Source organism: Pongo pygmaeus, chromosome 2 (genome assembly GCF_028885625.2).
Source record: "Pongo pygmaeus isolate AG05252 chromosome 2, NHGRI_mPonPyg2-v2.0_pri, whole genome shotgun sequence".
NCBI lineage: Eukaryota > Metazoa > Chordata > Mammalia > Primates > Hominidae > Pongo > Pongo pygmaeus.
The window spans coordinates 93,723,644-93,745,993 of NC_085930.1; the positions used below are offsets into that span (position 1 = coordinate 93,723,644).

At 41.8% G+C, this 22,350-nt stretch overlaps 1 protein-coding gene across 22 annotated transcripts in view; it reads left to right on the forward strand.

The window, feature by feature from the left end:
• FHIT (fragile histidine triad diadenosine triphosphatase) overlaps positions 1–22,350 on the forward strand; it is a 1,508,090-nt gene that overhangs the window by 1,481,667 nt on the left and 4,073 nt on the right. For all 22 annotated transcript variants that reach the window (XM_054479715.2, XM_063661901.1, XM_063661894.1 and 19 more), the window contains one exon: positions 21,402–21,502. In XM_054479715.2, coding sequence (XP_054335690.1) covers positions 21,402–21,497 — 96 coding nt within the window. In that variant the 3' untranslated portion in view covers positions 21,498–21,502. The remainder of the gene's footprint in view (positions 1–21,401; positions 21,503–22,350) is intronic.

Consider the following 22,350-nt stretch of genomic DNA (forward strand, 5'->3'; position numbering starts at 1 on the left):
GTGCTCCAGGAAGGCTTCGTGAAAAGAGGGAGTTACATTGAAATTGAGTCCCAGAGGGTAAGAAGGAGCTAACTCAGGGAACAGTGGGGGGAAAATGGTCTAAGCAGGATTTTAAAAACATTTTCGATTAAGTAAGTCAAAGCATGCAACCACTTAACATTGAGCTCATGAGGACTCCTAGATTTTTGTGACAATACAAAGGCAGAGAAGACACGCAGCTTTTCGGACTCTCTAGTGTCTCCCTCTCCCCATGCTGGATTAGGTACCCCCTTTCTGTGACTCCCACAGTTGCCCATATTTTCCTCATCACAGCACTTTACAGGCCTTTTGCAGGTGCCTGCTTATTTTCCGGGTCACTCACTGGGGCTGTGAGCTCTGGGCAGGCAGGGCTTGAAGATTTATCATGGCTCTGTCCCCAGCCTGCTTGTCAGCTAGTGTGCTTTGAGCGTGTGAGAATGAAGACAGGGGCCTTACAGAATAAGATTTCCACCCAAGATACATCTGAATTGTAGACGCCTTGGAAACCTTAAGGTGGAAACTCTCAAACAAAAAAATTCAGAGGAGGGAGATGACCATTGTTTGAAGTAGGAAAAAGAGGACTTGTGGTACATATGAGCTTTGTGGTCACAGGCAGGTAAGCCACAAGCCGGAAAGCCTACAAACGTGTTCGTTGTGGCAGTCAAAGTAAGTACATGTGAATGAGCTTTGAGAGGGGGCCCTGGCCCTACACTTCCTACATGAGGCTGCTGCTTTTCTCCCTGGATATTTGCTGACCACCACAGGGCTGAATTTGGAGTTGTGGATGCACAAGCTAGTTGCAGTTGTATGTAACATTGAGCTCTTCTGAGTGGTCTAAATCTAAAGCCCTGCAAACCCCACACCTCCAAACTCCACTAATGTTCACAGAAGGCTCACAGGGTTCTTTTGCCTTTTCGTTAGGATAATTTTAGACATTTTTGTGGCATTGCGTGTCCTGAAGAGGCACTATGCACAGTGGTTATGAGAGCTGGCCTTGGCACCAGCCTGCCTGCATTTGCATCCCAGCCCTGTGCCTACCTGGGCCAGTTCCCAGACCTCTCTGTGCTCAGCTTCCTCATGTCTGAAAAGGGGATAGTAACACTGCCACCCTGATAAGATGGTCACGAAGATTAATGAATAAATGTAAAATGTTTAAAACAGTGTTTGCACACAGTCAGTGTTCACTGTTACTGTCCTAAATGGCTTCCACCTGCACTGCTGCATATGTTCCTCCCAGCAATCCTTCAGAAAAGGTGAGGCAAACCGGGGTGATTTCTGCTTAATAGCATGGGTGATAAAAGTGAGATTCAAGGAGATGAAACAACATGACCCAGAGGGAGTGATAGAGCTCAAGTCCAGGTCTTCTAACTCCAAATTCACTTAACATTCACCTTATACCTGCTTTATGTGAGGCCTGGAATGTTGATCAGTGAATGTAGATCAATGAAGCACAGCAGAGCTCCCCCCCTCCCCAGTGGTGGAGGTGGGTGTGCTAACATGGAGATACAAGCCAGTGACTGTGGAGGGGGACTGTCCTGGTCAAGGTTGTGTGAGCGCATGTTATGTGTTTTAGCAGTGTCATAAAGTTGCTGGGCTCCTTGGAGGAAGATGTATCCTTTGTGGGTTTTAAAACTGTGACTCATGGATCCCTGAGGGTGTACAAACCTTCTGGAAATTTCAAGTAAAGTGTACGCCTGTATGTATGTGCACACATTTTTCTAGGGAAAGGAGTCATACATAGCTTCCATCAGATTCTCAAAAGTGCTGACATGCCTAAAAATGATAAGCACTCCCGTTTTAGAGCAACTTAGAGGTAATTTGTGAAATTTTTTTTATGATGAGAAGTCTGTGTCTTGAGTGTGAGCTTGTGCACGTTCCCCACAGACCTAGAGACACTACTAGTCTGAAGAAATAAAGTAATTCTCCTTTGGACAACCTTTGTGCTGTTCTTCCATGTCGGCATTTCCAGTGATTTGCTGAGCCAAGGAGTAGCTGACCTTGAGCTAATTACTTAACTGCTTAGAACTTTATTTCCCCATCTGCAAAGTGGGAGGTGATAGCTTCTACCTCACAACGCTCTATGGGCGTTGGTTTCACCCTCAAACATACCCCAAATGTAACAGGCCCTCAATGAACCTGACCTCCCTTCTTTATCTGGTGTCAAGCTTTCTGTTGGATCTATTCCAGGAGATATTCTTGGAGAATTGTCTTTTTTTTTTTTTTTTTATTAATCATATTCCCATGCTTTTCCTCCTGGATCAAGGTTGTATCTTTTCCCCAGAACGATTCTCATTTCCTGTCTTTGGCCTTTATAGAGCAGGTTCATTTTCTCTTGTTCTCCTTCCATCTATTATGACATCTTGGGAAAGCCCACCTGTTCTTCCTTCTGCAATTCGATTCATTGAGTTGTGCTCTGTTATTTGTTGTCTTTTGTTATTGGTAAGTGGTATTTTTGATCCATTATTCTCTTACGTGAGAAGAAAACAAAATAATCCCGCTACCTTCACCCTAAGAAAATTTAAATTCTATGTTGTTGCCCTCCAAAACTAGAATGCAGGTATTTCAAGCAGTCATTTTATGTTTTAAATAAAAGAGGCTATGTGCAAATGTGAAAACAGGCACCATCTAAGCTTGACTTTTACCTTAGAAGCATTACAGTGTTCACAGTGCTTCATCCACTTCTGGGATTTGTTGTATTGATTCTTTCAGCCTCCTGGGCAGAAGCAGAGTGGCACAGGCATAGGTGACGTCAAGGGCTGAGCATGGGAGTCAGAAAGGCCTGTTGTGGACTCCTTCCCTGCCACTTGACAGCTATGCAGACCTGGACACATCACATAGCTTTTCTGAGCCTTGGCATCTGTGAAATGGGGAGTAGTGGTAACCAGACTATATGTATTAGAGGGCTAGGGCTGCCGTGATCAAGTACCACAACCTGGGTGGGTGGCTTAAACAATGGAAATTTGTTGTTTTACAGTTCTGCCAACTACGAGCCCGAGGTGAAGGTGTCAGCAGAGTTGTTCCTCCTGAGGGCTCGAAGGGAGAATCTGTTCAGTGTCTCCACCTCACTGCTGGGAGTTTGCTGACGATCTTTGGCATTCCATGGCTTAGAGATCCGTCACCCCAATCTTTGCCTTCATCTTCACTTAATCTCTTTGTGTGCATGGCTACTGCTGGGTCCAAATTTTCCCTTTGTATGAGGACACCAGTCATATTAGATTAAGGCTGACCCTAATGCCCTTATTTTAACCTGATTACCTCTACAAAGACCCAACTTCCAAACCAAGTTACATTCTGAGACATTGTGGGTTAGGGCTTCAACATACATTTCAGGAGGATGCAATTCAACCCATAGTAATAACTACCACATAGGGTTGTTAGGACGATTAGATGAGATAGTCCACAAACAAGGGCTTTTTGCAGTGCGTGGCACATGGTAAGCCCTAGGTGAATTGAGCCTTATTAGTGTGGGAATTTATCATGCCCTCGTTCAACCAGAAGCTGACCTTTCTCCCTTACAAGTCTGGGCATTTTTCTGTGTTTTGTTTAGTTTTGTTTTGCTTTTCCTTGTCTCTCATTTTTCATCAACCCAAATTGAAATGGAAAAGGCAATGCATAGAGCAGTTGAAACATGGACAATTCTGTCATTTGACCATCAGAATTCCTTATACTCTCATTTCTCCTCAGTTTGAATTTATATTAGTAAAAACAGATTTGTGTGTGTAAAAATACACAGAAACATACTATAACAGTTCAATCCGTGTTAATCATTTGAGAAGCTGTCCTAAATAGCAGAATGAGTTTATCTGAGGGGAAATTTTGAAACCAAAATAATTATCACATGGCCATTTAAAAAAAAAAATCAAAACTAGTCCAGTACTGAGAAAACATGTTATTGGAATCAAATAAGCTGGCGGCAAAGTCTGCTGTTCCGTGTGTACTGCTATGGTATCCGAAGCATAATTATCAAGTTTAAGTTAATTAGACTAATGCTCAGAAAATCTGGCCTGGCAGCTTGCGGTAAGTAATTATATATACTGATTAAAAATGTAATAAGTGGTGAGCAGAGGCAAAGGCAACTCCGTTCGACACAGCCTGTGCACATACACAATTAAGAAGCCATGTAGAAGAGTGCACACAATGAGAAGGAACTTCGTAGAAACTAGCAGGCGTCCAGCCAAGCCTTCTACAGGGTGGGATGCAGGTTCCCACCTTACCCAATGGAGGGTCAGCAGGTGTCACTGTGGTGCCAGCACAGAGAGGGCACATGACCATGGGTTCTTACTGGTTGGCAGACCACCCAAAACACACTCCAAGCCACAGCCTGGTGCTCCAGCCTGTCGTTTCTGTTTCCTCTCAAGCTTCCGCCTCAAAAGATGATTAGCTGTGAGACAGCCAGAGGTCAGCTTCCTTGTCGATTTTCTTTCCTCCAAAATAATGAAATTGACATTAATTATGGGTCACAAAACAGGGTAGGATGCCAACCTCTGTGTGCAGGCACAAACATACCTTTTATTTGCCCTTCTGCTGGCGGAGTGGTTTTCTTTCCAGCTTTCCTTAAAAGAGGGAAGGATATTGTTATGTGGGATCCAGGGGCAAAGACTTGAGGTACTCAAGGTTAGGCTCTCTACCCTGATTCTTTGTAAGTTTATTATGCTGTAAGAGTTTGATTCAGTAAATATAGTTACATTTTCAGATTGGCGAAGGCCACAGAGAAATCTTATTTTGTTCTGGATCTCTTTTACAATGTGTATCTCTTCCTGCCTCACTAGTATATCATATGGTTTAGATAACATAATTAAACTCTTATTTGAGGACTGACGATGGGGACAACTGTGTCATCCTTCTGAATAGCTACTGTGATAGGTTTATGTGGGCAAGAAGTATTTAGTGAGCCTCTCCTATGTGCCTAGCTTTGGTTTTATATGGTCATTGTTAAGGTATTAGATTGAATCATATGACACTGATGTCTGAGAAATCAAAGAAAAGATTGGCTATTGTGAAAAGACATGATTTTGCCCCCAGGAAACCTATAATTTAGAGTGGAAGATAAATTAGAAGGCATGTACAATAAGTGTCCTGAAATGGAACCATCTTGGAGGGCCACCTAAGTCCAGTGCTGGTGGATCAGGAGAAGAAATGTCATCCATGCAGGGAGAACAGTATGTGCAAAGGGCTGGTAGTGAGATACAAGGCAGTTGTTTAAAGAATAACTCCTACTCACATGAGATGGAAACAGGACAAAGGGTTGAGAGATGCAGGTAAAATGGTAAAGCCTACTACTGTGCCAAGAAAACCATGTCCGGGACCAATAACTCAGGACCAGAGCATTTGATGTCAAGGATTAGGAGATGGAGTTGAAATTGCACTGGACCATTACCTAGAATTTCTGCTTTTTAAATAAGAGAACCCACAATATAAGCTTTGTCAGTTGTGATGTTCCAATTCAGAGACTAGATGCAGGCCACCCCTGTTATATTTAATTGAGGGACCTTTTTAGTAGAGCAACACTGAGGCTTTTAGTCCAACACGGCAGAAGACTCAAGCAATTCACTGAATCTCCCTGGGCCTTTGTTCCCTTCTCTATAAAATAGGGATAATAATATTGTGCCTCTACCTACCCTAGAGTTCATCAAATAACATTCTGTATGCAAAAGAGTTTTAAGTTAGAGCCTCAATTTAGTCTGTATTGCTTAGCAAATGCTATGTATTGTTATATGAGGAGAGGGAATAGACAGAAAGGGAGTGGGACCCTGGAGTCCCAACTGCCTACTAGCTATGAGATCACATCTCTAAGCCTTAACTTCTTCATCTAAAAATGGAAATGACAGCACCATGGATGGGGTAGGTACTCTTATGAAGCGTAAATGAGATCATGTTTGTACTTGGCACTCAGCACATTGCCAGGCAGACAGCAAGCACTCAATAGAACTCCATTAAAAATAACAGTAACAACAACATAATTATGCCATTCTTAATGTTGGGCTCCAGTCCTTTGATGTTTCCACTTTCCTGGAGCAAAAATTTCCCCAGCATTGGACCAAGGGCATCTCTCCTTCAGCCAGGAACACCACTCCATTTTTCTTTTTGGGACCAAGTCTCACTCTGTTGCCCGGGCTAGAGTGCAATGATACAATCTCGGCTCACTGCAACATTCACCTCCCGGGTTCAAGCAATTCTCCTGCCTCAACCTCCCAAATAACTGGGATTACAGGTGTCCACCACCCCACCTGGCTAATTTTTGCATTTTTAGTAGAGATGGGGTTTCACCATGTTGGCCAGGCTGGTCTCGAACTCCTGACCTCAGGTGATCCACCTGCCTCGGCCTCCCAAAGTGCTGGGATTACAGGCGTGAGCCACCGCACCCGGCCCAGCTCTCCATTTTTCATAGAGTGGTATTCGTTCCTTGTGGTTTATCTGCGTTTTGGCTGAAGAATTAAGTCCAGAATCTGACCCCTCTTGTTGTAAGTAGATGAGTTTTCTCTCCACTCAAGGCCCAAATAACCATTTGCAATGTGAAAGAACAGTTAATCAGGGGGTTGCTTTGCATCTGGGATGCCAGAAAATCACTTTTCCTGATTTAAAAGAAATTTAATTTTGGCGTCTGGTAGACACAGTCTGATAACCAATTAGGAACTCTCACAGATTTTGAAGCAATAAATTGGCTACTAGGCTTTACTCTAATGTCAATGAACTGGGGTGAGTTATTGCCAAAATCAAAAAGAGAGAAAGGAGCAAAATTGCTTGGAAATTAGTTACTGCTTTCAACGTCTTGTCTGTGTTTCCTACCCAAATAGCAATCAGTATGCTGTTTCATTCCCCAATGATAGGCAGAAGAAATGGAGACAGAGCTGCAAAGCCTTCCAAACAGCCTTCTTGGTGTGGGAATCAACATAAACAAAAGGACTAAAGAGATTAAGAAATGTGGAAAGCATGTGAAATGTATATTACTACTGCAGACATGTTTATTAAAATCTGGGCAAGCATTTTGCTGTGAAAGTAAAACATAAGAGCACATTTATGGAGAGGAGAACATTTGGATGACTAGCTCATAGACATAAAGCTCTTAAGGCAGATAAGTTTTAATTAAGAACAGCAACCTGTGTGAAGTGCTAGACCCAAAATAGATCCTAGTCGGGATTCAGTGAAGGGATACATCAGTTTCAGACATCTGGAATCCAATTAATAACTCCAGTGCTTTTATATGGCAAATGCTACTATGTTGCAATTTTTGTGGACATTTTGGAATGGGAGCTGGATTTCTATCTCGAGGAAAACTGCAGTCATCCAATGTTGTAATCTTACATGCCTCTCAAGGATGATCATTTTTGTTTGTTTTCCATCATAGCCTCCTTTTCTTTAGTTGTGTAAGTAGTTATGTTTAATGATGATTAATGAGTATCTGCAAACCCACTGCCCAGAACAAAACCCATGATTTTGCTACTATCCCACATCTAACAGTATGATAGTCCCACACAAAAAAACCATCCCCTTGTCTCCTCACATGGAGTCATCCAGCATCCTCAATCTATGCTCACCTTTGCTTTGTGACTTTTCATATAGTTTTAGGCATCTCTATGAATTCCCAAAGTGCATATATTTTTATTGTCTTTAGGGAATTTTTTAAAATTAATATATTGTTAAGATTTCTCCCTATGAGCTGTGTGTCACTGTCAAACATTTGTTTTGCTTGAGCCATGGTATTTAATTAATTATGTGAACATATCACTGTTTATTCATCTACTCTCTGATGAGATGTTGGTCATTACTAGATTCTATCCATTTTAATCAGAGTTTCTTTGAACATTCTCATGCATGTCTTCTTGTACACATATGAGAATTTCTCTTGGTAATATACCTGGCAGTAATATTGTTGGATTTTAGGGTATTGTAGATGTCAACTTTAGGAGGTAATGCTAAACTGTTTTCAAAAGAGGTTATTCCAGTATATCTTCTCAACAGCAATGCCAGAGCAATCCTGGGAGTCCATATCCTCTTTAGCCCACAGAATGGTTTCTCAGCACAGCTTGTCAGTGAAGGATCAGACTATCTGAGTAATAAGTCCAAGTTCTAACTCTTGATCAAGTTAATGTAAAAAACATCACTTTCAAACATTGGTAATTCTGATCTCCACCTAAATCTAGCAGTACTGCAGTAAGATCCTCTTTCCTGGAGCATTGAAGCCTTGAAAGCAACATGGCCAAAGGGATACAAATGTCACATAGATGTTTGGGCTAGAAAGTTTTAAAGATCTGTGTCAATCCCTGATTCTAGGAACAGGCCATTTATATTTGTGTCTGGACCTTTACATAGATACCTGAAATTATAATTAGTTATTTCAAAGCATTTTTATCTTTGTCCTTTAAAAACCAACCAGTGAAACTCCTTTAAACCCTTGAGTGGCACTGAGGTGAGATTAACTAAAAGATTAGGACCCTTAAGTGATTTTTATAGGTTTTTCATTCATGAAATTATAACTCTCAATAATATTTCAGCTTTACGTATCTCTCAGGCATGGCTGTTTCTCCAGTACATCTTAAGCATCTCAACCATAAATAATTAGAAGGTTAGGTGCATAGTAGGCAGCTGAGAAAGATGAGGGTATTGCTTTCCTAGCCTGAGGCTTCAAAACAGTCCCAAGCCTGGCACTGCATTTTAATTTTTCACCAATTTGCCAACGCTGTGTGTGCATGTGTGTGTGTGTGTGTGTGTCTGTGTGTGTGTTTGCAGTTGCCTTACATGTCTGTTGCCTATGCTGACTTCTGGAGAACGGTCAATTATAGGGCATATAAAATGAACAGTTGAACTCATAACAAGGAAATCTCAGTTTCTTTCAAGTATTCTGATTAGAAAAAAAAGCATTTGAAATCCTCTGTGACGATCTGCTGTCATGCATGGTAAGCATAGCGTTTCAGCTGCATTCAAGGCTTTATGTCTTCATTAAAGAGGGTTTTTAAATGAAATAAAGAGAGGTATTTGGGAAAGGTTGGCTCCAATTTGTTTGTGCAACTCACATGGGCCAGGTTCTTTGAAGGGCATTGGAACAGCTCCATCAGAACTTAATGGATTTGTAGGCTGCACAGGGTATGTAACTTCCAACGGGTGAGTAGCAGCTTCAGAGGGTGCAGTTTTGTAATCAGAAGCAAAATGATCCTATTGTAGAAAGAAGGAATCGTGACCAATCCAGTGGACTGGTGAGTACTGTTGGAATATAGATTTTTACATTAGTCATTTTTCATCTGCCAGCATATGAGATCCAGTGCCAGGCACCTGGCTAGATGGTGCTGGGATAGCTCTTTTAGCTCTGCCAAACATATGGTATGCATTCAGAAAGAAGTCTGCAAGGTTAGCCTGCATCCTTGCTGCTCCATGGTAGTCACCACATGTGCAAATAGCTTGCTGCTCACCTCTTTTCTGGGGAAAGTTCATTATAGGCAGGGCTGATGTTAGGGTGTGTGAGAGACCCAGAAAGCAAACATTGAGCCCCAAAGTGTCATTGCCCATGTTCAGAGGCAGTGCTGTGTCCAGCTGTTCTGGGACGGCCTTTCCACCTTCAGCTCACTGAGTTTGGATTTATTACAGCTTTGCCTGATTAATAGTCTTCTGTGCCTAGCACAAAGTAGGTGCTTGAAAAGAGTGATGTAACTGAAAGAATCATTCAGTCTCTCGTCTTCTAGCCCTTTTGCTTCCAGTGCTAAAGGGAAGAGAGATTTTCCCACTTCTCCACCTCATGTTCTACCTTCTATCTGAGAACTTCCTCACTCGACTTCAGACACTTGCCTTCAGCCAGTGCGCAGACCATACAGATGCCTCCTTCCATACAGATGCCTCCTTCTTCCCTTGGGGTATTTGCACTTGCCACTCCTCAGCTGACTGTCCCTTCCTCAGAGCAGTCTTTTCTGACCATATTGTCTCACATAGCTCCCTCTTTTATTCCCTCCCATGGTAGTGATAGATGATTACTTGCTAATTGCCTGCCTTCTCTCCTAGAATGTAAGCCTCCCAAAGGCACTACCTTGTCCAGCTTGCTTACTATTACACTATGAAATACAGTGTATACATGTTCATATTTGTTGAATAATTGAATGAATTCTGCAGGGAAACAAGCTTAAATGCTGGGGATCTGGATTGTTCAAAGCTCCCAGCTAGATCGGCTTCTTCAAATAGGTTTTATCTTGACAACCCAGTTGCTGCTGCCTGCAATGTTGTGTTGAGAAGGATTCCGTGGCTGTGCATTATTGGTTGCGTGCTGTGTGCTTGCCTCCCTCTCTTAGTTGTGTGTTTGCATAGCATCTTGTAGTGCAGATTTTTCTTTCTCCTTGGAGAGTTTCCTTGCCTACACTGTGCTTCCGAAGACTCTGCGAGGTACCTTTGAAAAAAGAAGCCATATGTAGCAGAAGCAAATAGGAAACGAAATGTTCAGGAGATTCCAACAAAAGCAGAAATTGGCCCTATGCCTCTTCCCATTCCTTGTTCTGAGTACTGTGGGTTGACATCACTCTAGGACTAAAGGAGAACACTCGCTTAAACACCAATATCTGAAACACCGGGGGGGAAAAAGGCTTACAGAACATGACTGGCCAAGGAAATTGCTTTTTGAATAAATGCTTCCTTCTCTGAAGTTTGCTTCATCACAAACCTCCCTTTCAGAAGGAGTTTCATTTCATTTCTCAGTGAGCATGTTTTTAGAAACAGGAGGCCTGAGGAAATCAAACTGGCAGAGATCTCTAGTCCCTTTTGCCTCACCAGTTTTCTACCCACTGAAAAACCAGAAGGGTTCAGATATGACGGCGCCTGGGGTGAGGTGTTGGTGATCGGCGATTAATTCCTGAGAACTGCCCTGAGATGCAATTTTCCCCTCAGAAGAGGTTTTCCAGCAGGGCCCTTCAGGCTTAGAGGTTGATCCCTATTTGCAGTGTTAGTTTTGCTTTCTATGCTGTTTTACCACCCATGTTTTCAACTATGTTAACTAAAAGAACGTTCCTAGGAATTTATAGAGTGGATCAGGAGAGCACTAGACATACAGCAAATTTGTTTGGACGAGACATACAGTTTGCTGCATGTCTGGATCCACTAGTGGATCGAGTGTTTGTATGTCTCATCCAAACAAATACCACTCTGAGTTATCCATGTTACATTGGTTGAGTGATTTAAGTTCCTTGTTTTATGTGGAAAATGGGGATGATGAGCTAGCATAGCCAGTATATTGGGAGGAAAAGTGTAATTTAGTGACGTATTTGACCAATGCTTATTGAAAACCTACTACAGTAGTCCCCTCTTATCTCCAGTTTCACTTTTCACAGTTTACCATAGTCTGAAACTACTAAATGAAAAATTCTAGAAATAATTCATAAGTTTTCATTATATAGCGTTCTGAGCAGTGTGACAAAATTGCAAGCCGTCCCACTCTGTCCTGCCCAGGATGCGGATCCTCCCTTTGTCCAGTGTAGCCGTGTTGTCTACACTACCTGCCTGTTTGTTAGTAACTGAGTAGCCATTTCTGTTACCAGGTTGACTGTCATGAAATCACAGTGCTTATGCCCAAGTAACCCTTCATTTTCCTTAATAACAGCCCCAAAGCACAAGAGTAGTGATGCTGGCAATTCAGATATGCCAAAAAGAGGACATAAGGTGTTTAAGAGAAAAGGTAAAAGTTCCTGACTTAATAAGGAAATAAAACAAATTATATGATGAAATTGCTGGTCGGGCACGGTGGCTCACACCTACAATCCCAGAACTTTGGGAGGCTGAGGCGGGCAGATCATGAGGTCAGGAGTTCAAGACCAGCCTGGCCAACATGGTGAAACCCCATCTCTACAAAAACTAGCCAGGTGTGGTGGTACACTCCCATAGTCCCAGCTACTGAGAAGGGTGAGGCAGGAGAATCACTTGTACCCAGGAGACAGAGGCTGCAGTGAGCCGAGATCGTGCCACTGCACTCCAGCCTGGGCAACAGAGCAAGACTCCATCATCTCAAAAAAAAAAAAAAAAAAAAAAAAAAGAAATTGCTAAGATCCTCTGCAAGCAGGGATCTTCTGTTTGTGCAATTGTGAACAGTGCATTGTTACAATTGTTCTGTTTTATTCTTAGTTGTTAATCTCTTAATAGATTAACCTGTACCTGTACCTGATTTATACATTCAACTTTATCATAGGTATGTGTATGTGTAGAAGAAAACAGAGAGCATACATAGGGTTCGGTACTATCCATGGTTTCAGGCATCCACTGGGGGAAGAAGGGGGATTCCTATACTGGTATCAGATACAGCAAGCTGAGAGGATACGAAGATGGATGTTACTCTGATTGAGTAATGTGGGGACTAGACAGGAAGATTTTGTTTTTACCAAGTTTGATATTGTTTAGGGCTTACTATTGTTTGAAAAGCAAAGAACTACTGGGCGAGTGCAAATTATTTCTCTACTGAACTCTGGGAGTCATGCTCTTGCCACAGTGGGATTTTCGTCTGACATATCAGACCCAACTGTTGGGCAAGATCGTTCCGATCCCTTACAAGGTTGAGAAGAAAATCATAGCAATGGGGTGTCCTAAGAATATCAACCCCTTAGTAGCTCCTCACAGCCCAGTTCCAGGCTCCTGTTCTTCAGCTGTCCTGATGTTGTGTTGTAAGAAAGTTCTAGGCCAAGCACAGTGGTGCATGCCTATAACCCCAGCACTTTAGGAGGCGGAAGCGGCTGGATCACTTAAGCCTGGGAGGTTGAGGCTGCAGTGAGCTGGCCACTACACTCCAGACAGAGTGAGACCTTGTCTCAAAAAAAAAAAAAAAAAAAAAAAAAAATTACCTCTAAATGGTGGCCAGTCAGGGAGCAGTCAGTGTTGCAGATCTAGGAGGCAGTGTCTGGGGTTGTTTTTCTCAGATACACATTTGAGGATAGAATTACTGATGGTCTCCCTGACAGGAAGTGACTACCTTTGATGTTTTAATTGAAATCAACTCTGCTCAGGACCTGGAGCTGCAGTTGCTCTTTGCTGAGATGCTCCTAACAAGCTTTCAATGGAAAACTGCGAACTTTCATGTCTAATCAATTCCAGTGATTTTTTTTTTTTTTGATGGTATGGGTGTACTCCAACAAACCTGAAATGCCCACCTTGGTTCATGGAGCTTTTATAGGGTACATAGCATGCTCCAAAGATCATTCATAGTGCAGGTAGTGGAGTAATATCTGGTCCAAATTATGATGCTAGCAAAGTCTCATTTGCTGCTTTGGCAATCGGCTTGACATTGTGATACTTCAATGTGTAATTGGATAAGCAATTAGGTTCTGTTATAGTACAGTGGTTTGGCATAATTATTTTCCAGCACTGTGATTTTCTAGTTAATATTTACTTTGGGGGGTTACAAATTCTTAAACATCAACACTCTATACCCTTTGAAAATGGGATGCCACTAATTAATATAAGAGCTTATTTCAGCATTTTGGCCCCACAGGCAGCACTAAAAATACTTGCTTTTACTCAAGCAAGTTATGCTTAAGTCAAAGCTTTGGCAACTAATCAAATGATTAATGCTCCATTGATTACTTGAATTTCTGTTCAGAAAAGGAGGAACTGGGCTTTTGAACTTTCACAGTGAGTAGAAGGACCCAAAGGTAATTTGTTTGCACATAGACATCTCACAGTCTAGTGCTTAGTCCAAGGCTCCAGCTCACAGGATCCCTCACATAGAGAAGGCAAGCAATGAACATATTTTTATACTAAGTAATATTTAAAGAACTTCAGCATTCTAAGGTATCACAAGTGGCAGGCAGAGGTTTATGGTCCAAGACCATTTTGTGCCCCAAGTGAAAGCAACTGATGATTCATTGGGCCACCAAGAAAGTCCAGCGTGGGTGCCAGTCTGCTCAGTAACCAGCACATAGACAAAGGAAGCTCCATGTACTGAAAGGAAACATGTACTGAAAGGATAGTGGCAGGGAGGTGCTAGAAGCATGAAAGCATCCAGAATCATGAAATATGACTCAATCAGAATGGTCCAGGAAGGCTTCTCGGGAACTTTGAGAAGTGAATGATGGAAGAGAGGCAGAATGGATATTGGGCAAAAACTGAGTGATTTTCACACTGGTTGAGAGCAATCTTGGCAGGGAAGCCAGGATCTCTGTGTGCTTTACAGACAAACACCAGGGAGAAAGCTGCCAGATGACGAAGTCCATCTATAGTGAGGGGCCAAGTCCTCTCACTTAGTGGCCATGACACTAACTAGCCTATGGGGCAAATGAGCCCCCTCTCCTCATCCATGCTGCCCCCACTCCCAAACTTTCTCTTCTGATTGTTGCCATCACTTTCTCCCTTTAATTCATTATCCTTCCAGGACATTCTTTATGAGCAATTATTCTAGTCCTTTTACTTCCTTGCCTCTGATCCTTTCATATCTTCTCATCACACCAAAAATAAAATCCAAACTTCTCAGCCCTGCCCACAGGGTGCAAATGATCTGCCATCCCCCCAAGTCCTCTCTCTCACTCTTCCAGGCTGTTACCCAACCACCACACTTCCTTGAAGGTCTGCACTTGCTGTTCTTTCTGCTTGAAATATTCCTTCCCGCCCGTTTACTTAAATACTCGTTATTCACACCTCAACTCATATGCTACATCTTCAGTGAAGCCTTCCTGTAAAAGCCTGCCCTACCCAAAGTTCTACCATCCCCTATACCATTTTTTGGTGGAGTTCTTATAACATGAAATTATTTTGACTCCTATGCATCCATAAAAAATGAAGCTTTCTAGAACTCAGCCCAGTAGAAACTGCCACCCACAAGCGTTAAAGGCCAATGCATCACCCTCACATCTTGAGTCACCCTTTCCCACCTCAGTTGTACTTCCTTCCCCAAGGGCCATTTCTCAAGCTGTTAATGCCGTATTTTCACACCATTTCATTTCATATATTTTTAAAATTGATTCTTGTGTTTAACTTAAATTTACTTTAAAAGGAGACTTGACATGATTTGTCATAAACGAGAGATGTCCCTAAAAATAAATATGATCTAAACAAAACAATCTTATTATATTCTAGCCAGTCTGGATGGCTCTTCTCTTTCTCTTAGAGGTGTTGTTGGTGCCTTATCAAGGACATACTAGTCCACTGAGACTTTATTCTTGAACAGTCAGATGGACTGAAAGATCACTGAAAAGAGAATAAGTTTCTCTCAGTAAGATTCAAAGCTGTTTGCAGCTTTGCATTTGTAGGACTGGAGACCATGTTTTAGACCCCTGTCGTGTGTGCCTATTCCATCTTTAAACAATGGAATGTTAAGGCTTCTCAAAGTGGCAAATTTCAGCTCTCTTACTAACTCTGATACATGTTAATAGCTACCTAGAAGCCAGGTCAGGATTCATCAGGGAACAGTGCTGTAATTAGTTGGTGAAGCTGACCATGGGTACAAGTTGCCTTGCTGGGGAACTGGTACTCACATCATGTGTTTAATGAAGCTGTTCCCATTGCCCAGAATTACCCTTTCTTCAAAATCTCATTACCATCTTTTAAGCCCAGTCCAAGTCCTTGATTTTTAAAAGTCAGTCTCAGACCTGAATTCCAGCAAGAATTATTTTCTCTCCCCCTGCCCCAGATATTCCAAGAACACTTTGATGGAACTTCTAGTTCAGTGGTTAGGCCAGTATTAAATTATCTATGCACGAATCTGTCTGCCCTATTATGCGGTGAACCTGAGGAGGCAAAGATCTTGGGCTTATTTATCTTTGTATCATCTTTCATAAGACCTAGAACAGAGCCTGGAATATATCATGTGTTCATCCAACCTTGGTTGAATAGAAAGTAATAACAGAGGATCAGATCTAAAAAAAAAATGGTTATTTTTCTTTTGAGACTTTATATAAACCCCTGTGTAAACAGAACCATCAACCCATAAGAAATGGTTTATTTAAGCTCTCTGCTTCTGTATGTTGTTTTATAGAAGTGATAATAATGAAATATGTTTTTATAAAAACATCCAAGTTTATATTCAGCCATTTGCTTCTGTAAGAAGAGCATTAAATTAGTTTTCCCCCATTTGAAGACAATTTGGCATTTTACTCCAGGTTAGTTCCAAATTCTGAAAAACATTTAAATTATTGTGAACCATTCCTCCTACTGCATTCCATTACAGAACTCTAAAGATGTCAATAGCAAAGGCAGTTTGAGCAATACAGCAGGAGATTAATCATTACCCCATACACCTTGTGATAACACACTCAGTGCACAGGAGGGAGCACGGTGTCAAAATCGACACGTATCAGTTCTTCAATCAGAAATCCTGTTAACACTACCTTCCCCAAAAACCATTTCTAGCAGATAAAGTGGGATGACTGAAGATAGATTTTTTTAAAAAAAATCTCTTTTCAAAGCTGTGCAGAAATAGAATTTGCTTGGAAAGGCCATCACAGACTTCAGTCTGTTGAATGTGAATAAAGACTTTGGTTCAAGTTTTTGCAAACTTTGTCACTTTGGCGTGCACTTTCCTCTAAAGAACAAAGCTTCTGTGAAAACCGTTTTGACTACTGTTGTTGTGTCAGAAGGAAACCAGTATGTAATACATCAGCGTTGCTGTTGAGCATTTTCAGAGCAAGCAGAGTCACATTTAACTTACGTGACTTACCTGCAGAAAGGAGAGATGGAGAACTATAGTGCACTGAATCCCAGACACAGTCAGTTGGAAGTGCTGTTATTTTATGTACTACTAAGAAAGAAAAACACTGCCAATTAAATTATGACACACTTTTGGTTATAGGACATGTTTTGATTTCAAAGATGTTAAAATATGAAAAAATGTGTACCTTAGAACTGGTGAACTAAGGAATTAAAATAGTGCAGGTTGATTTATACTGTATTCCATGCAATAATAATAAGTCCTGGAGTGAACAAAATGATGGCCTTGAATTTTATCTTCCTGCACGTGGTCTCCTCTGTTTTTTCCAGGATTCACAGTCAGGCAACTTTGGGAACAACCTAGTTACCAGATGCAAGCCAAGTTCTTCCTGTGACACCTTTTTAAGGGGTCTGCTAGGTTGAGTTGTCAAATAAAATACAAGAAGCCCAGTTAAATTTGTATTTCAGGTAAACAATAAATCATTGTTTCATATAAGGATATCTCAATACTGTATGAGACACCCTTATCCTAAAACAAGTCACTGAGCGTCCTGTATTTTTGTTTGCTAAATCTGGCAACCATACTCCTGGGGTATTGACTACCTTTGACCTCCACCACATTCTTTTACCATAGGACCTTAGCTTTTACCATGAGAAGCCTCGATTAATACCTTACTTACTCCTTAGGACAGCTCTGAGGATTAGGGATTAGTGAGGGTCATTTTAGAGCTGAAGGAGCTACATTTCCTCCCCAGATTTGAGTCCCTCATTATAATAAGTTGTTTTGGATCTGAATTCTGATCATAACTTTTAATCCTTCTACAAAGTAGTTAGGTCCAAAAGATACAGATCATTGGGGAACCATGGAGATGAAAAATACTTTTACTCCTAGAAACCACCTCTGTGGAGTTTTTAGTGCTCGCTGTCATTAGGTCAGTGTTATTTAGCCTAAAAATAATGCTAATGACTGACAGTAGTAGCAGCAGTGAATATTAAATACCACTTAACTATGTGTCAGGCATGGCACTGCTCACCACTCTTTTTCCTACTCCCATTTGACAAAGGGGAAAACTGAGACACAAAGAGATTAAAGGAACTTGTTCTTCTCATTGTTCAAGCTCAGACCTAACTCACTCTCGCCTTCTTGGAGAGCCATTTTTGGATGATCCATAGATAACCTCTTTCCCTCCATCACTGTTTTTCATAACGTTTCTTTGTGAAACCAAGGTGATACTCAAAAGCCTTTGCAACGAGGCTAGCTCTATCCAGCACCCTTCCCATTTTGTAATCCCATCTCACTAAGAATCAGCCATTTGGTGTCTAACCTCCCTACCTGGGTGCCCCAGGAGAACAATAAAGGAGTCTGTCTGGTTCAGCGTTCCAGTGCTAGGTCTGGCCCCTGGCATTACAGAGACAGAGCAACTGTCTTGTGTGTTAACAAGTAGTCACCGCCCTCCCCTGTGGGCAGCCAAAGTAATCTAGAAGGGTTATCAGAAGTGAAACTCCTCCATTAAAGTTCACCCACGGCAAATACTGCCTTTTGGATAAAGTACTACTTAAGATCATTAGGGCTTTCTCTCCGTTAGCCAGGCAAGAAGTTGCAGCCACCAGATTCTTGGGTTGCTTTAGGGAAATGGAACTTTACTCCAAACTGTAGCATTTTTAATCTTCAAGTCACCTGGGTGGATCTTCTAGGGCACAAGTCTTGCCCACCAGGGCCTTTCCCAGGCTCCCTATTTCTGCAGAGATTACAAACATTCAAAGGCTCCTGAACTGCATCCGCATCTTAGTGTTGCTAAGACAAGCCTTGTAGGCCAGACATCCCATGGACAGAGCATAAATAGAAGAAAAGCAGTTCTAGGGCAAGGTTTGCCAAGGACAGCAGTAGTACTGTTGATAGGATCACAAGCAATGTGCTTAAAGGCAAACGTATTCTTTCTATATGTGTGTGGGCTCTATCTATCTATCTACACACTTCTCCCAAAAAGCAGCGATTCTCAACAATAAGTGCACCTTAGAATTGGCTGAGAAGTTTTGTTTTAAATCCCCAAACTCAGGCTGCCCCAGACCAATTAAATCAGAATCCCTGGGGTGGGTTTTATTTTTTAAAGCTTCCTAGATGATTACAGTGGGCAACCAGGATCGAGTGCCGCTGTTCTAAACAGAACCACATGCTTCCATCTGGGGCTTTTAGGAGGGAAATCTCATAACTTTTAAAAGCTATGTACAACAGAGTTTTTGCAAAGATGATTAGTTTTTGTTTTATTTATTTCCTATTTATTTCCCAAAAACTTCTAAGGGTTGGTACAATGTTGCCATCTGTAAGGCATATGACAATAACAGACGGTCGCCTAATAACCAGGAAGGCATTAACAAACATTCACAGGCTCTAAATTATTTGGATTCATCTGGTATGATCTGTGTTGATGAGGCCACTTAATGCTTGATTTCTGTGTCTTCCAATGGCAGTAGCAGAAGTGGGAAGGCCATATTTCCTGGGCTTTGCATGTCTCTTTGTCATCTTATTGAATTGTTATAAGATGGATTTATAACAGACCTCCAGGTAGTATCAAAATGAAAATTAGTTCTTGAGTAGAAGAATAGCAATCCCGTTTGCCTTGCCTGTAGCAACTGCGGCATGTTTGCCTCTGCAAGAAAGGAAATGACTTCTTAATGTGGTTTTCTTCCACTAAGGATAATTAAATCTACACGGCAAAATGTAAAACCAGCGTGCTGGCAGCCAAATTCTGAAGGGAAGATCCATGACCCTCATAAACGTATTTGTGGCCCGGTTATATGCTAATGAGCCTCATTTAGGCTCAAACTTACCAGGAGTGGAAATATAGCTCAGTTGGAGTGCGAGGCTATGGTTCCCTCACTGTTTGTTATGCCTTCTGTAAAAACGTTGAGCTGCAATAAATGGGGAAATTTCTCCATCTGCCGCAAGCTGCCAGGGTAGGGGCCCCTAGGTTAGATTTAGAGTTTGGGGCCTGAGATAGCAAAAGTCATTATATTAGTCGATAGACTTTTTGCTGAGTTGCCAAATTATTTTTAAAGGATCAACTTTTAAAAAGTCGATATTTTAATCGTTAAGTTGACCTTTTTCAAAATGGAGTGGAACAGTATCTGTGGGATGGTCTTTAGGGACACTGTAGATCCTTCAGGATAAATAAAAAGGCAAAAGTTGTTTGGGATAATACTGGCACCTACCACTACCTAGCTGGGTGATCTTTGGACCAGGGTATGAACTTCCTCAGAACTCAGTTTCCTCCGCAGTAACATGGGGTTAAGCAGCGTCAGTTTTATGAGTTATTGTAAGGATTAAATGAAATAATGTATATCAAAGAAATAATGTGCACCTTTCACATCATAAATGCTAGCTATCATTGGTGCTATTAAATTGTCTCAATCCCAAATGACTTTTAACACATAACACAAAATACTACACTGTGCATTCCCATGAAGAATGAACGGATAACCTGCAGCATTTTACAATGTATAGAGCCGCACACAGGAACAATAAATTTAGTTAATGAAATTGAATCATAATAGCAGGTTAAGGGAGAAAATTGAGCATTTCTAAAGAAGAGAGTTCTGAGAACATCCTCTCTGATAGAATTGAGATTGTATTCACTCTATATGTAAATCTGAGACATACACACAATTTTTAAAAATAAATATACCTGTAATCTGAGGAGGAATTTAAAATGATTCAAGTGTTAATTTTGAGACAAATTGTTAATTTTTTGTAAGTTGTTTTCTCATTTAATCTCTTTTACTATTTCCCTACTTGAAGCCTCTTTTAATGGAAATACTTATTACTTACTCAGTTCTCACGGCCCTTGTGTTATTATCATAAATTTGGTTCACTGAACAAAACTGCTCAGAGCTCATACAAGAGAGTCTAAACCAAAGAGAGTAGGAGGTAAACCACAGGCCACCTTGAAGGAGAGATTATGGGTTGGTGGCAAACTCAATGCCTTCAAAATCCAGGAAGTAAGTAAAATAAATGAATGATGCCTATTAAATATAAGAAAATTAGAAGAGTGTGGGGGAGATTATGGGAATGGCAAATGCTCCCCATTCCCCCACTTCATCCCAATCTGTGATCACCTGTATTAGTCCATTCTTACAGTGCTATGAGGAACTATCCAAGGCTGGGTAATTTATAAGGAACAGCAGTTTAATTGGCTTATGGTTTCTCAGGCTGTACAGAAAGCATGGTTGTGGAGGCCTCAGGAACCTTTCAATCATGGCGGAAGGGAAAGCAGGCACGTCTTCTCAGAAAGCATGGTTGTGGAGGCCTCAGGAACCTTTCAGTCATGGCGGAAGGGAAAGCAGGCACGTCTTCTGTGGCTGGAGCAGGAGGAAGAGACAGTGGAGGGAGGTGCTACACACTTTTAAACAATAAGATCCCCCAGTAACTCACTATCATGAGAACAGCACCAATGGGGAATTCTGCCTTGGTGGTCCAATCACTTGCCACCAGGCCCCACCTCCGACACTGGGGGTTCTAATTTGACATGAGATATGGGCAAGAACACAGACCTATATCATACCATCACAGCCTCAGTAGATGATTACAAGAAGGCAAAGGATCCGATTATTTTAAATGTGGATTCTTGTATAAAGCCTCTCCATTTGCAAGTTTTAGCAACTGAAACAGTTAAAAGATACACCTACTGGCCTCTAATTTGCAAATTTTGTTCAGTCTCCCCCAGCCCCCCCAAATTTGTTCAAGGAGATCCCAAGGGCCCATGAAAGAGCCTCTTCCATTTTTTTCTCCAAAGCTCCAGAAACATGACAAGGAGGACTCTCCTGCCTCTTGGAGATCAGAGGAGGAAATGGCAGCAGAAGCCGCAGCTCTGCGGGTCTACTTTCAGTGACACAGGTAAAGACTGCATTTCATCATCACCCACACCCTCCCGTGGGCCTCAGGAAAGAGGCTGCACTCTCAGAATGGGGATGCACAAAAACACCTTCACCAACATCCTTGTGTGGTGGCTGCAAAGGACAAAAAGCTGGAGGGGAGAAAACGCTGGCCCTTGAGTACTGTATTCCCAGCCTCCCAGTCTCTTCCAACTCTCCTGCCTCTTCACTCCCTTCTTCCAAGCCAGTGCCCCCCAGCCCACCACCACCTTTCTCCAGTCTTTCCTGTGGTGCTCCTCCAGAATCCAATGTTCACAAAGCAGACCTTCTGTCATGCACAACTTCTTGTTTAAAAGGTCAACCCCAACTTAAGGGTGTGACATGGCCCTTAGGCTCAAGTCTGTCTGCAAAGCCCTGTAAACCAGCTTTCTCTGCCTCCCTAACACACCCCCAGGCAAACTCCTCTGCTTTCACTGAGTGGACTCTTCTCTTCAGTTGCTATTTGGTAAATTGCCCTTCACGTTTCCCTGTATGTTCGGCTCCTAGGAAGCTCAGGCCACAGGGAAAAGTCAAGGCTTGATAGAATTAATCTTTGTCTTAATGATGGCTAACTGTTGAGAGATCATAGGTTTAAGACTCTGGTAGAAAGATAGCTATAGCCAATTTCCTTGTCCAAATGCTTCTACTCCAAATTTTTTTCGCAGTGTCTAAGGAACTCATGCCTGGATCTATCTGGCAATCTATAGTATCCCTCCTAGTCTCAGTTCCCATAGTAGACTGCTGGAATAACTGAGGGTGATGTGTTTGGTCTGTAAACAAAAAGTGTTAAAGAAGGCCAGGTACAGTGGCTCATGCCTATAATCCCAACTA